A 15,248-nucleotide genomic window follows, 5' to 3' on the forward strand; every position below is an offset into this window, starting at 1 on the left:
TTTCCGAGGGTACAAAAACATCTGTATTGACGCCATCAAATATATCCCCCACTTAATTGACAACTAAGAGGCCAATGTGAAGGACTACTCATTGTTAAAGTAAAACTATATGATATGAATGTGACATTAGTCATTTTATTAACTGTTTGGAGATGAATAAAGTTAACTGATGCCTAAAGCCCCAACTGATGTCCAGAATGGTAGGATTATAACACCATGGGCTACATTAACACCAGAGTGATGTGAAATGCCCCCATTGCCATTAAATCTAAGCACTGAAATCTTTTTGTGGAAGTTATCATCTGCCTACATTCATCAAGGTCAGAGACATTCCTTTAATTAGGTTCGGTCCAATAAGTCAATACCTTCACTGAAAAACGAAAACTGCTTATCAACTTAAATTAATTTAATTAATTAAGTTTATTCAACTCGAAGTTTTAAATTGTCTTTCTTTGTTAACTTTAAGTGGAACAAACTTAATTAATTTGTGTGTTACCAATTTAAGTCATTTTTCAAGTGGGTAAACAAAAAAAAATGTTTTTAATGTCTGGTGCAGTCCGTAACCTTCCAGCTCACAGACGGTATAGCTGATCCACGTTATTTTTCTTGCAATACTTCTAACAATAGACTTTGTGTGGCTTCCTCGAACAAACTTAAAGACAAAAATGAATACCACAGCAGTGGCGAGTAACTGATGAATAATGAATCGTGGTATGAGAGTGCAGCACAGTCAGAGAGCCCTGGGAAGGAAAAGCTGAGGTTATGTTATGAGAGCACACTGTGCAGAGGGAATACAAATCATAACACAAACAAAATGAGACAGATCTTTTACAATCATTCAGCAATAGGTGAAATGAATACTGGAATTAGAGGAGGACTTCAAAGGATTGTTTGTCAGTTTGTGTTGATATCTGAACAATCAGTTTAATTCCAGCTGCCACGATCGCCAAACAACACTTAATGTAAAAAGTCTCAGATATTTACATAAAACTCTAACATCAAAATCAGTGTGCTCTGCAGCCCTTCTCCCAATCAGAGCGACGCCTGCTGCCAACTTTAAACCTGCGATGTTCCGCTTCCTTCTTTGCCGATATTAGGTAGCTCATGAAAACTGTTCACAATTTTGGAAAATGTTACTCTCTGTCTCAGAAGCTTAGCAAAGGTCAATTCAACGCCAAAGTTTTCCATCAGGCTTGTAGTCAGGGTTCATTTTCTTAAATGACAAATCATGTGACAGTGGGTCCAGTTATTTTTCAAGTATAGAGAAAGCACCATCAGATATACTGTAGCTGAATGTTGCAGTGTATTAATATATGTTTCTTCCAGAAATTCAGGGATCAGATAAGGATATATATATTTGTATGTGTTGTGTACATATGGTGGTGAATGTGCGACTGGGCGTCTTAAGAATCAGCTGATTAGCCTCCAGCACTCACGGCTTACGGCAACGAAACGAAGATCATGTATGAACAAGCTTTCATGTTAACCACACACACAAGGTCGTTTTCTACTTCTTTCTCAAGGATGTTGCAGCTACGCTAATGTTATTTCATCAAATATATAGTTGGTTACGTTTTATAACACAGAAAACCTTCAAAATTACAAACAGACCCTTTCCTGCTTGTACACAGATATTTCGGCCCCCCCACCTGAGAGAGCTGCTGTAATTACTGAGGGCGGATTATTTTGGGAGGAAGTGACACGACGGCCTCTGTCGCCCACAATTTCCCCTTTCCTCAGAGTATCGGTAGCTCTGCCTGCATGCACACAAGCACCTACATGTCACAGGTTACTTGCAAACACATGACTTGTACACAAACACACACTTCACATTGTGAGAATTATCCACATTATTCACATTTTTGACATTTCTACTCTGTAATCTCAGATTACATGTTACCCCACAGATTACATTTTTGCGCCTGGATATTTGTGTGCGCTTGTGTAAAAGGAGAGATTGCAAATTCTGACCTGAGGCTGGTCTCCAAGCCTGAGATGTAGGACTGTATCCCCTGTGAAGTCATGTTGGGGCTTAGTTTGGTGCTCGTTTGATCTGCACAAAGCCGTCTTTGTTGATCAGTGGTTTATTGTCTCTGACAAATGTGAAGCTAACATACTACTCCATCTCATGAGAAGCAGATAGCAACAAGAGTAAGCTACGCTCCCATAGGCTCTTGTTGGGCGGACGACAGCGAGAACACAGCGCAACGCAAACAGACTCGCACAAGTAGCCACCACAGTGTGCACATTTGCATGTAAATACACATAAACACAGGGGATGAGAGGAGAGGAACTAACGTCACCCACAGGATCTTATTTATAGAGACTCGGAGAAGACACACAAAACAACGGGCAGACTGTGCTGAGAACATGGGTAAATAGCACTTGGCAGGAAACGCAAATGAATGATTCTGACACCGAGGCCATTTAATGGCACCTGGGCATTAGTTCAAGTAGATGGTAGAAGCTCATTTCCACACTTTAAAATGCAAACAGCCAGACAAGTGTTAAAGAGTCAATTTACATACTTGACTTTTGCTTCATTGCTATAATATGATTCATTTCATTTATCAACGGCAACTATTTTGTTAATCGTTCGATCATTTAATACATTCTATTTTATACATTCTTAAGAAAATGCCAAATATTCTCTTGTTCCAGTCCACAAATTATGAGTATCTGTAGGTTTTAAAGTCTTGATCAAGCAAGCGACTACTTGAGCCTGATCATTTTTTCTGTTGGCCGATTAATAGATATCAGTATCGCAGTTTATGTCTGCCAATATGAAAACATATTTTACAGAATAAACAATGCAGAAAAGAAGTGCATTTATGTTTACAATTTGCGTAAAAAGAATGTATGTTAATTTTTTTTATTCAAGTTCTATATATTATGTTGTGTTTGCTTTTTATTTTAGTTATATATAATGATGTTAATGATTAAACACACACACTCACACTCACACACACACACACACACACACACACACACACACACACACACACACACACACACAAACACACACACACACAGGCCAATCTATCAGTATCTTAAATGTTTTATTCCCTAATATCGGAAACAGCCCCTGAGAGTCCATACCTGTGGGGCTCCAGTGACTACAGAGAATTACTAAGGGCTTTATGAAACTGCAAGGGCAGTTTTATTTTAGTGACATTTTCAAGACTAAATAATGTATCACATTTAGAACTTGCTTGAACATTCTTACAGTATTACAGAAATACTGAATATTTTCTGGGTATGTTATCTTATATTCTCTACCTAGCACTTATGAAACTCACAAATATATAGTGCGCCTTAGGGAACTTTTTTTTTGGCACAATAATAAAAAAAACAAGGGAACACCAGTCAGTATTAGGTTGGTTGAGCCTTTGGGGCTTTGACATTTTCAGGTGCTTCTTCTCATTTTATCAGCAGTTGAATCACAGCTATTAAATATCACAAGTTACTTGCTCATTAGTCAGGAGGCATTTTGTTCACATCTGGGTTTGCGCTTCAAACGTTTGTAATAAGGTCTCCCACTTCCAGGACCAATGTTTTCCACTGGAAAAGTAGGCCTACAGTTCCTCTGGGACCCAGTGACTCCATGTGGGGGTTTCAGGCAGAAAGCGAGGATGAAGAATGAGAAGGGGTTGACTGAAGAAATCTGCCTACCAGCTGAGAAAAAAACAGCTGGGGGACATTTGATTTCTCCTCTATGGCAAGCAGAGATTTTGTTTGGGTTTTGATATGTCAAACAATGAATGATGAAATTGAAAATGTTATTTTGAAACAACAGTTTATTAAGGATTAGGAGGTACCAATGCAAAGAGCAGAATGTTTTTTCCCCCCCAAATTGCTTAACTAAAATAAATGATAGTGTAACTGGCAGGGACAGCCACAGTTTGTTTCCCCATTACCAGTTAGTTGTACAGTATGTCTTGAACTGTCAACAGATGAACTTGCCATGAATTGATACTGTGACATATACTCACATCAGAAGAATGTTTCGTGGGTATATGATAACTGATAAAACAGTGCAAGTACCTTTAACACTATTAGGCACATTTGCATTTTTTATTATTGTTTGTTTGTTTGTTGCTGAGCATGAGTTTCCTTCCCAGCACTGAATATATTTACAATTCTAAAGGATTTTGTTGAGGAAAAACTCTAAAACTTATTTTTTACGGGAATTAAAAGTTGATTGAGATCTGTCAGCACTGATCGTTCAAGTGAAAAAGATTTTCATAAATGTGTTACACCTGCATTTGCCAACATACAGAAGGGGGTGGAAAGTATATGTAGCCTATATCTGTATATGTATATATGTATATACTTAGACAGAGATTAAGAAAAAGTCAGAAGAAAGCAAAGAAGCAGCAGCTCACAATGCATATACTGTACACATGCACATCAAAGTCACTGTGCTAGTATCCTGAATGTGAGAAAATCACACATATGTAAAGAATTACAAACACAACATGCAGGCCAATTAACCCCTGCCTGAGTCAAGCACCTAATCATTTCATTAAATCAGACCTTCCTGTACAGGAAAAAACACTTCAGTTCAATTGTGCTGGCCATATGAAGATCAAAACTAAGATTTATGCCAACTATGAAACGGTGATTAACAATCCATTTCTGTAGTTGAGGCACAATCAGATTCGATTGTGCCTCAACAAGTATCCTGAAGGTTATTTTTGCCAAAATAAATTCTAAAAGATCCTTCCAAGCTTTTAAAGCATTCACATTCTGCCTGAGTGCAGGGGGAGCGTTGCCCTACTTCCTCCATTACTTCTATTACATTGTGCGCTTTTTATTGGCACAGATGGAGCTCTAAAGCCAGCTGTGTGAGCTGGGGACAGTCACTGCATTGAGAGCTCATTTCTACTTCTGGCTCAGTGAGAAAGTCACACTGACGAGAGCACATTATCCGACCCAGAAGTCTTGAGTACAAGCCAGAAAACAACTTTTCCTGAAGAAAACATTAAGGAATCCTTAAATCCTAACCCGATTCATCTTTCATCAACATTTGACACCCCCATCAAATGTATGCTACTGTTGATATACTGGCATGCCCTTGCACTAATCTGGGTTGCTGTGTTTCCCTACAGACAATACAGGCATGTTGTACAGTCTTGGCAGGGAACAAGTTGATTTATAGATAAATATGGAGCACTTTACTTCATCAAAGTGATAAGACTAATCATTTTGACGAATTATCGACGGGGCCCTTTTTCCAGCAGATATTTTGAATCCTCACAGTAGTTTACAGTAAGTTCACACATGTAATGACACCTGTGCTTAAATGGCACATTAGTCAGTTCCTGCATTTTTACTGCTTTCAATGCTGGCTCAATGAAAAGCCTCACAGGGAAACTCACCTATAATCAATGTCATCAGTACAACCTGTGTTTTCCCTTCTAGGCCAAGTCATAATGTTGGTTGTGAAAAAGAAAAATCCTGATGAAAATCTGGGTCAAACTACAACCGTCAGCATAGTTATCCATTTAAAAAAATTACAGGGTAACCCCCCCATATAGTTACACATACACAAAGTAAATCAAAAGTGATCCATCGTCATCCCAGAATGAGGTTTATCAACACAAAACACAACGTACAGTGATGCAGCAGAAGCAACTAGGAACAGGCATAATTAATAATATTAATAATGGCTGAATTATTTTCTACAAAGATAGACGTCTAAATTCATCCCTTTCACAAACCTGCCTAGTTATTTCCATCATCAAGTGGAAACTAATTTGTCCTCCAGAAGCATAAAATCAGAACACCGTGCAGACATGCGCTTTGGGTACATGAAAAGCGCTTTATAAATCCAATATATTATTATTATTATTATTATGGGATGTTTGTGTTGTACGTGCGGTGGGGCTTAGTATTTCTTAGTTTCCCTCAACAAACAAACCACTATCTCTTGTTTTCGTTGCTCACACCATGACATTGTGTCAGTCTTTGTTTTTGTTAAAATGCATCAAATTCCTCGAAGAGCAAAATTAAGATAGTTGTAACACTACAGAACAAGCTAATTGACCAATCAAAGCATCTGCTGTGAAGAAAAACTGTTTCACTGTATAAACCGACCAGCGTGAGTTCTTTTATCACTTCCTCTTCTAGCTCATCTATTTTAACTATGAAGGTATGAAGTATGACCTGGTCAGAATGTTAAGTCTAACTTATTTCAACAACACTAAAGAAAAGAAGAGCAGAGAGCAGAGTAGAGACTTATTCAGACAAACTGCATGACAGACCAGTGTTTCAGCATTGCTGGGTAACCAGGGTGTATTGAGCAGAGAAAGTGAGCAAGTGGTGTCGGGTTTCAATGTGGCTGGCAATGCAGTTCAGGGATACAGGGTTCAGTGTGAGACAGACCCGAGATGAGGTCAACCGCGCCCTGCACATGAACTAAACTGTGGGTTCAGTGGTGCCACAGGATGAACAAGGGCCATGAAAACTGAGATTAGCTCGGCAACAGCCTACCTCCAGATGACATATGAACAAATGATGACCCTCGTCTCTGCTTAATTTCTAATGGATGATGGGTTACAAGAGGATATTGATGTAGAAAGAGGAATGTTAGTCTGGCAGCTGACCCATTAAATCAATATTATAAACTCATAACAGGACATCTGAGTGGCCTCTGTGAAACACTCACATCTCAAGCGTTGATTCTACACTCTCTGGACAGCTCACAGTCCTGACCTCCCACCTACTGCTCACAGTCATTAAAGAGCCTGTCTTCAGGATAGTAGTTTATGCCTGGTCTGAAAAATGATTAGAAGAGTTATATGCGCTGAATGCCTGTCGAGCTTTGAGTTGGCAAAACCGATTCACCTCACGTGAAACTGAAGGTGCAAGGTCACAGGGGAGTGGTAGTGAGGAGATGTTAGCAACAAGCTACTCACAGCAACAAAGGCAAGAGGAGGATACGCTGAAGGTGTAGTGATGATGGAAAGGTGATTAAAACTAGTATGATCCTGACGGATATTCATGAAATTATATCTGCACTATAGGGCTGCGCCAAACAATCATTTTCATTACTGATTATTTTCTGACCGGTCAAAGTGCAGACTCCCGGCCTCCTGAGAACCGCATGACCCTCGCAGGAATGCGCACACCTACACCCAAACTATATCCATGGCTGCCTGAGAGGACAGTAAAACCTCTATGGATGTTTTGATGGCCCACCGACATGGCGGAGATTTCTCCCGATGCTGCCGAGGGAGAGAGAGCGACAGAGGGAGTGAGTGGGAGCGAGGTTGCACACAGTTCTACAATGTAGCAAAGGCGCAAAAAAAGAAGTTAAGAGACCGTATATGTTATTGTGAGAACAGCATTAACAGAATCACATCCAAGTCATTAAGATAACATCCAAACAGAAGTCGTCAGTGTCACTGTCTATGGGACTATGAAATATGACACACCTACTGTAGAGAAAGAGCCTACTGATAGAGAAAAGTCAGAAATAAGCTGTTTTCAGACATGAACTGCTGAAAATGTCCTGAGTTTTTGACGTTCACATATGAAGAATGTCCGCAGGATGTCCGTTCACAACAGCAGGAACATTTCCGGGGTGGCTCTCCCCGCCAGTCTTCAGGAGATTTTCCTGCTGTATATTCTCCCTTATGCACACTCAGGCATTTTCCAGAAATTTTACAAGGGCCCTGGCAGGAAAAGTTCTGAAAAATGTCCGGAGCAACATTTGCAGATGACGCAGACCAGCCTGGCAAGTAACTGTAATTCTACCACATGTCAACAATAACCAAATATTGCCATTCAAAGCAAAAAAATACAATATGGGAACTTGCACCTGCCCAGAAGCCAGTGTTACCGACAGTAAGGGATTATGAGGTTGAAGCCACACCCAGTCTGTGTTTTCATGCCCTTTGTTTTACCTCTCTCTCTCTCTCAGGACTTGGAGTAAAAGGGTCCATGACCACAGGCCAAGCACTAGCACAATGTGTTCTGAGGGGCCAAGAGGGAAGCTACACGTCGGCTTGTTCAGGGGGTTTCCTGAGGACTTCTACTCAGTGGGAATTTTTGATAATCCTCTGGCTCCGCACAAGAATTAGGAAGAGAGAACTATTCAAAAGCACGGCACAAGTCCAAAAGGGAAACAACATAAAACACTGACCCAATGTGTGACTGACGGAGAAAGCGGTTGACCTTTTGGAAAATTTCATTGTACATATACAGTACTGGTTTACCCCTGAGCTCTGTTTTCCCATCAGCCCTTCCTGTGACGCAGGCCTGCGCTTTCATATATAGAAACTGACCAGCTGCTGAGAAAATACCCCCCATTCTCCACACCCTGTTTTCAAAAAGCATGTAATGATCAGCTGTGGCTGATCATCTGAAGAGACTATCCTTTGAGACAAACTAAGGATAACGCAATTAACAACAGACAGCAAGATTATAGGTAAAGCTGTAGTAATTTTAACAGTCAATACCCATCATAGTTGCAAGAGTTATTCATTTTTGCAGTCACAAATCATGTGGAAGCTATTTCTACATTCACTGTCAATGTTACTGACAGGAAAAACAAAGATTCAGAAATGTGCCTTAAGCCTCCAGGACTCATGGACTGTGTCAAAAATGGATGTCACCTTTACGAATCAAAAAAACCCTATTTTGACATTTACATCTACGTTTTTGAACTGTTCAAACTTCTAAATTGCAGAAGGCAAACTAACCTCCAAAATGACAAGATTGTTTTCTTGCTTCTTCAGCAAGCCAAGGAAGGTCCAATACACAATACATGTATTTGTATATTTGTATACAGTGGACCTCAGTCAGAGTGCTGCATTAAATTTCCAACTTCCTCAGAGATTTCTTGGGGGAAATAAAGCTTTCTCAACACATTTTTCTGCTGATAGGGTTAGAAAACGTGAGCTAAACCTTTGTCTTCCTGGGGAAAGCATTGGACCAGTCGATTTTACTGAGGCATTCATTGTAACAGGACACGCAACAGAAGTTACCCTGATAAACGTAGAACTGTGCATCAGCTGATTCATTGGCAATGTAATTTTCCTAAATGCTTCATGGGTCAACATTAAAGTTACATATACAAAATTTGTTGGTAACACTGGTAAAATGCTTAACAATTAGCACACATATAGCAACTTTCCTCATGAGTCAGACAGCAGGCTGATTGGCCTGCAGGGCACATCGCAACAGTTCATGGTATTTCACATACAACCCATGGGCAAAACGGTGACCCACATGTAGCCAAGCCATTCAGCTGCTTAGATTTGGAAGTGTTTGACACTAGTTGCTGTCTACCAGCCAGGAACATTACCCTTAGCGAGAGAAAAAAATAACACACAATTAGGACTGACTCCTAGGGAAGCAGTGTAGAGTGGCCTCCACTGCAATAATGGGGGAGCTTTTGTGTCAAAGAGATTCTTGTTTTCTCCTCCTCGGGCATGAAAGTGAATTTGTCTTGCCAGCCAGGTCTATTTATATTCACAAGAGCATTCTTCAGCATTAGCACGGTCACGTGGCCTGCCGGGCAGTTGATATAGCCTAGCGATAAATTGAAGGGGGTACCACATCAGCTCCCACAGTCTGACAACACCAACAAACAGAAAAAGCAACACACCTTGATTTCTGCATCGCTACCACTGAGATTCATCACTTAGCCCATGAGGCACAAATCAGTGTGCATTAGTCAACAGTGTCTGGTGTGTCACAGCCTGACGAAGCGGCTGCAGGCCACAAAAGCAGTGAGTGGAGGAAGATTACGCAATGCAACGTCAGAGACGTGCTTCACCGTCCAGTTGAGATTACAGGTTGGTCAATTTGTGAATGAAGGTGGGTGTTGTGAGTGTGACTGCGAGAAAGGGTCTGATATGACTTGATCACCATTCTTTTCACCATTATGATGAGTCACAGCTGGCATCACAACTCTCAACCCAGTAAACGGCCTAGTGAGACATGAAAGTAGAACAGGTTCTCTCACTCAAAGGTGGATGGATGTGCCCTGGAGAAGACACGCCTAATTCCAGTGACTCACAAACCTACAATAAGTCGGGATTCAGACTTGTAAACATGTCCTATTTCTGAACACTGTTAGTTTAACTTGAGATACCGAAGTAGGTTGCACATCACATCGATGGGCGAATCCTTATGTTTAATGTGATGTGAAATTTCATTCCCTGACTTTTGGGAACTCTTCTATGAACTTGCTTCCCACAACAGGAAGGTCAAATGAAGAGCACAAGGTCAGACACAGAACCACACCATTTAGGACAAGGGAACGTCAGCAGAGTGGATGCTTGCTGCCACAGGTGCTTCAACCAAAGTCATTCATGTCTACATGCACTATTCCAATATTTTGTATATCCTGTTTGTCATTTCAGACTTCCACAGCACAGCAACCCATAACAATAACACTGGGAAACGATTCTACGGTTATATATCAAGCTTCATATTGTGGATAATATGATCACATATTGTCCTTGTTGACAAAAGTCAGTTGACTATATCACTGGTTCCAAGCTAATTAAAATGGAGGCAAATTTGAAAGTTACTAAGGCTATATCCACATTATTTCAATTTTGCTTTAAAATGCATTTCTGTGTTCATCATGAAATCCCTGCTTTTAATTTTCACAGATGTTGTTTCTCATTCGTAGCATTTTCTGTAAATAAGTAACCAACTGCAGAGTAGACAATCTGCTTCCTGTTTACACCTGTGTTTTCAGGTGTGATAGTATATACAGGGATTGATACTGGTATACAAAGCTAAAACGGTTGTGTAGACAGAGTTTTTTTCAGTTCTAAAATGCCATTGTAAAATTAAAATGTTGTATGCATACTACAATAAAAACAATACTTTGTGTAATTTTATTTACCTTCACCATTTATTTCAATAATAAACTCATATCATATTGAAATAAAAATATTCTTACTGATATTGTGGCTATTGCCTGCCCTTACATCAGAGCACATTTAAAGAGTGAAATCTCTTTTACTGTAGAAAGTCCTGTACATGTTCACATTTTAGGACTGATGAGTAGGATATCAATATATCTCCTTGCACTGATTCAAAGGAATTAGGATATGTATTCTATGCAGATCTCAGTGTCTACCTTGGGAGGGAGAAGTCACGCTCACTTTCCACACACACCAATACAGCCACCCACACCTCTCTGTGAGGGTGTCCTGGTATTTAATGAGAGCATGTGAATAATTCAGCCTACTACAGGCCTGGAGGAGTAAAAGGGACTGCAGCCATTATTAACTATTCACAGAAACAGCATTGTGCCACATGCACACACGCATATATGCATGTCCACAAATGCTGTATACACACAAGCACACAAAGATATACCTTTGCCAAGAGTACCCAACCATCTGCTTGAGCCCTGGGCCTTGGCTCTGAAGCTCCAAGGAAGATCATTTGTACATTTTGGATTCTGACCTATAAGGCACTTTACATACACCGGGGAATATACTACCAAAAGATTAAAAAGAAAACAACATCCCTCTTTATAATTATATTGCTAAACAATGTTCATGTTTAAGAGTTCAAGATAAATTTACCTTTATTGATCCCTCGTAGGGAAAAGTTTCATGGTTCACATAACCATAGCGTTAATCAAATGAATGAATTACATCATCAGAGGCAGGGACAGACACTTTGTCAAAGAGATTTAACAACATTCATTTTCAAGAAAAGTATAGCATTGTGTTCAAGAAAAACATAAGAAAAGCTTTTGCATAAACATGACTATAAGCTTTTTACATATCATTTGGAACACTTGACCATATTGCCCAACGTAGGAAAAGAGCACTAACATCTTCCAGAGCTGTTAACAGAGCATGCGAAGGGTCAACAGATATGAAATCATTCGAATGTGGGTAGAGAAGATTTCAATCAGCGTGAGACGTCCTTATTCCTCTCTTTATTCCCGTGCAAAAATTCACCTCTGGAGCGCAGCACAACATGAGATCATTTTTAAGGAAGTGTCTATCACATGTCTGTTATCTGTCTGAAAATAACATACTTTTCTTAAGTAAGTACTTTGCTGCATGTTACATTCAAAAAATGACACAGAGTGAGAGGAAGGGAGTCTTCCTCAAGTCCTACACACTGTCACTGATGACTTAGGACAGGAGCATGGATGGTTGATAGAGATATGGGTCCATATCAGTGCTGTCATCCTCGACAGAGGACCCAGCCACGCTTGCTTCTGACACATGTGAACTCTGGCTGGCTGGTTAACAGCATGATTGGCCTAGAAAGGAAGCCACTGGCAATACTATGGACTCTCAGTCTCAACATACTGACCAGAGATGCAAACAGAGTGTAAAACTGCATCTATATATATTATACAAGCATGCATGAGAAGCCACTCTGACTTTAAAAACTTAGAAGCAGACAGGGAAATGCCAGTGATTGGAAGATTTATTTTCATGTAAAAAAAAAAGCACATGGGCTTGAATCACTAGCTACTAATCTTCAGACGAATGACTCATTTGTGTGGAATGTTGCCTGTCAGCAACATGAAGACATCTGTAAAATGCACTTGACAGATGGAAGGGACTATCAACCAGGTAGGCTACAGAGAGGAGCTTGACATGACCTTTTACCCCGGCCCAGCTGAGAAATGGCAGGGTGAGGAGGGGTGAACCACTCCCAGTAGAAGTACACAAATTCAACACACGTCAGCTTCTCAAGTATGACCAGTCACAGGCCCCTCCCTTCGCGGAGGCAACTCATTCCGACGTGCACACACAAAGACTGGGTTGAGCTGAATGGCCTAAATGGCAGTAGAGCTCCTGGCCACGGCAGCTCAGACCGGCTGAATGGTCCTCATTGTGTGACCATGGTCACAGGGGGCTCGCAGAAATGGGTTGTTTTTTAAGAGGCCATTTGGCAGGCCTGTGTTCTTATCCGAGCAACGTAGGAACAGGCATTTTCACTCGGTTCAGAGGGGGGGTTGTTGTGGACTTGAGAAAAACAGCCTCTAAGGCAATGACATGCCACATGCATCCAGTCAAATAGGACTTGAGAACTGGAGAGCTGGAATTCCAAAAAAAGCAGAGCATTCACAAGTTGTCAGACGACTAATATGCAGAGGACCTACAATGAGTAAACGTGCAGATAGCAAAAAAGAAAATAACAAAACTAAGATTTGGTTGTTTCTTGCATTGAAACTTGTCGTGTTCCGTGACCAACTCTCAAGTGTGACCAATTATTTGGAAGAAGAGTTTTCAAAACCAGTTCACAACTGCAATAATGTAGCTGACCTAAAAAAATAAAGGTAACTGTGATGCAGTGATGGATCACACTACTAAGTTTCAAGTTTCTGCAGAATGGCAAATTCCAAGCTGACAAATTTCCATCTTCTGACGGTGACAACCCTAAAATTAACTTTCGATTTAACTTGGGTACATTTACACATATACATGCCACATATATTAGTTATGTAAAGTATAAATCATTTATAATAAGGTAGATGAAACATCCAAAACCACCAGCATGGCATCGTAACAGGTTGGGCCAACACATTAAATACTGGTACATGTACAGCTGAATGATGCATTAACCTCAGAGGTCAGTCAGCTCTTCAAATACATGCGGATGCACTAGTATAACCAAATACCTCCTGCATTTACCTGTGCCGTTCAAATGTTTTCATAGCTATCAATAATTCACCTTTGAACATGTTTGGTTTTTTTAAATCACAACATGTCAAGTAATATAACTGTCAAATCCAAATGAGCCATGTTGTTGGTGAGACTTCCATGTTCCTTTTTATGGCCTTATCCCAGCTATTCTTGAAATGAATCAATGACAACGATCGATGCTCTGGACGACTGGAGTGTTACTGTCAGGGGATGTGTTACATCTAGTGTCAGTGGCTGTAGAGCAAGACGGCTGCTCTGGGGGGAGAGGGTTGGTTTGAATACGATTTGGATGAATTAAAGATCCACATGTGTTTAAAACACGTGTAATAGATCCATCTATTGTCCACACCAGCAGAAACACATGGGCCTGATAAAGACCTCACTCGAAACCGAGGTGACGGTCGTTGTAACCCAGGATGAGCGGCCGCAGCACAGGGAGGTAAACCTATAATTTCCAGTAATAACAGGTTTACACACACATGTATCTTGTTTATCACTGAGGTCACACAGGGTGGCAGCCCTTTGTCACAGCCCTGTATCTTCACATCAGAGAGGATCGTGCCTGCAGGCCTCGTCATTGCATCTCTACAACACTGGCCACAGTGACTCACAGAATCACTGCGATCAAACACTACTTTCTTTTTTTAATTTTTCATCCGAAACTCGAGCAGCGGTGTGAAAGACCCGCACGGAACATCCGACGTGTTGGGAAGTGTCACCAGGGGCGATGACAGGAGGAAGACGGCCACCGCCAGACCTCGCCTCGGGCCATCGGCAGGCTGTCTGTCAGGGCAGACAGGGCTGGAGGAGGTGACTCGATTCTATTTTGTACAGAAAAACACATCCGGGAGTGAGTCGACGAGCCACTGGGCGGTGTGGGATCAAGGCCACACCGGGAGGACGGTTGGCAGAGCCTTTCCTCTCTCCCCCCGCCACAATGCTGCTCGTCATGCCCTGCTAGCTTACATCCCGTATTAGCACGAAACGAGCTAGGTGGCACGGTGCGCTCGCGTCCAGCGTCCCACACGCGCCGGCAGGAGGAGCGGACGGAGCTTCGATCGCTGCCGGGTCGTTCACACGCGGCACGAACACACGGATAGCTTGTGCCGCAGCACCCCCCCCCCCCCCCCCGACTCCCGCAGCTGTCCGCCCCCTGCCCGCCTCTTACCTTCAGACAGCTCCAGGTCCAACTCCGCCAACTGGTCTCGAACCTCTCTTGGCAGGGCGGACACATCCACGCCGCGCTCCGCCATGACTTCGCCGACAAACACGAGTTTGTTGAACGGGAACCGAGGGGGGGACGTCTGTTAACTGGTTTAAAAAAAAATAATAATAAAAATGAGACGCCCTCCCTCAAGAGACGAAACAAGCGTCGGAGTGGGAGAGACGGTCCATCCGCACGGCCAGCCGCTCCGCCATCATGGAAGAAAGTCACCAACGGCAACGGGCGGTCACGTGACTGCGTTTACCTCGCCTGAGAGTGAATTCACCGCATCCTCTGACACACCGACACTGGGGCTCCCTCTGGCGGCCCACAGGCGGAAACACACACACACACACACACACAGAGAGAGAGAGAGTCCACTCTGTACCAGA

The 15,248-nt window shown here is 41.8% G+C and overlaps 1 protein-coding gene across 2 annotated transcripts in view; it reads right to left on the reverse strand.

Annotated features, from left to right (window-relative positions):
* Nucleotides 1-15,100, reverse strand: part of dip2ba (disco-interacting protein 2 homolog Ba) — a 41,805-nt gene extending 26,705 nt beyond the window's left edge. For both annotated transcript variants that reach the window (XM_035644678.2, XM_035644677.2), the window contains exon 1: nucleotides 14,821-15,100. In XM_035644678.2, coding sequence (XP_035500571.1) covers nucleotides 14,821-14,905 — 85 coding nt within the window. In that variant the 5' untranslated portion in view covers nucleotides 14,906-15,100. The remainder of the gene's footprint in view (nucleotides 1-14,820) is intronic.
* Nucleotides 15,101-15,248: the final 148 nt, after the last annotated feature.

The sequence above is a fragment of the Scophthalmus maximus genome, chromosome 3 (assembly GCF_022379125.1).
Source record: "Scophthalmus maximus strain ysfricsl-2021 chromosome 3, ASM2237912v1, whole genome shotgun sequence".
NCBI lineage: Eukaryota > Metazoa > Chordata > Actinopteri > Pleuronectiformes > Scophthalmidae > Scophthalmus > Scophthalmus maximus.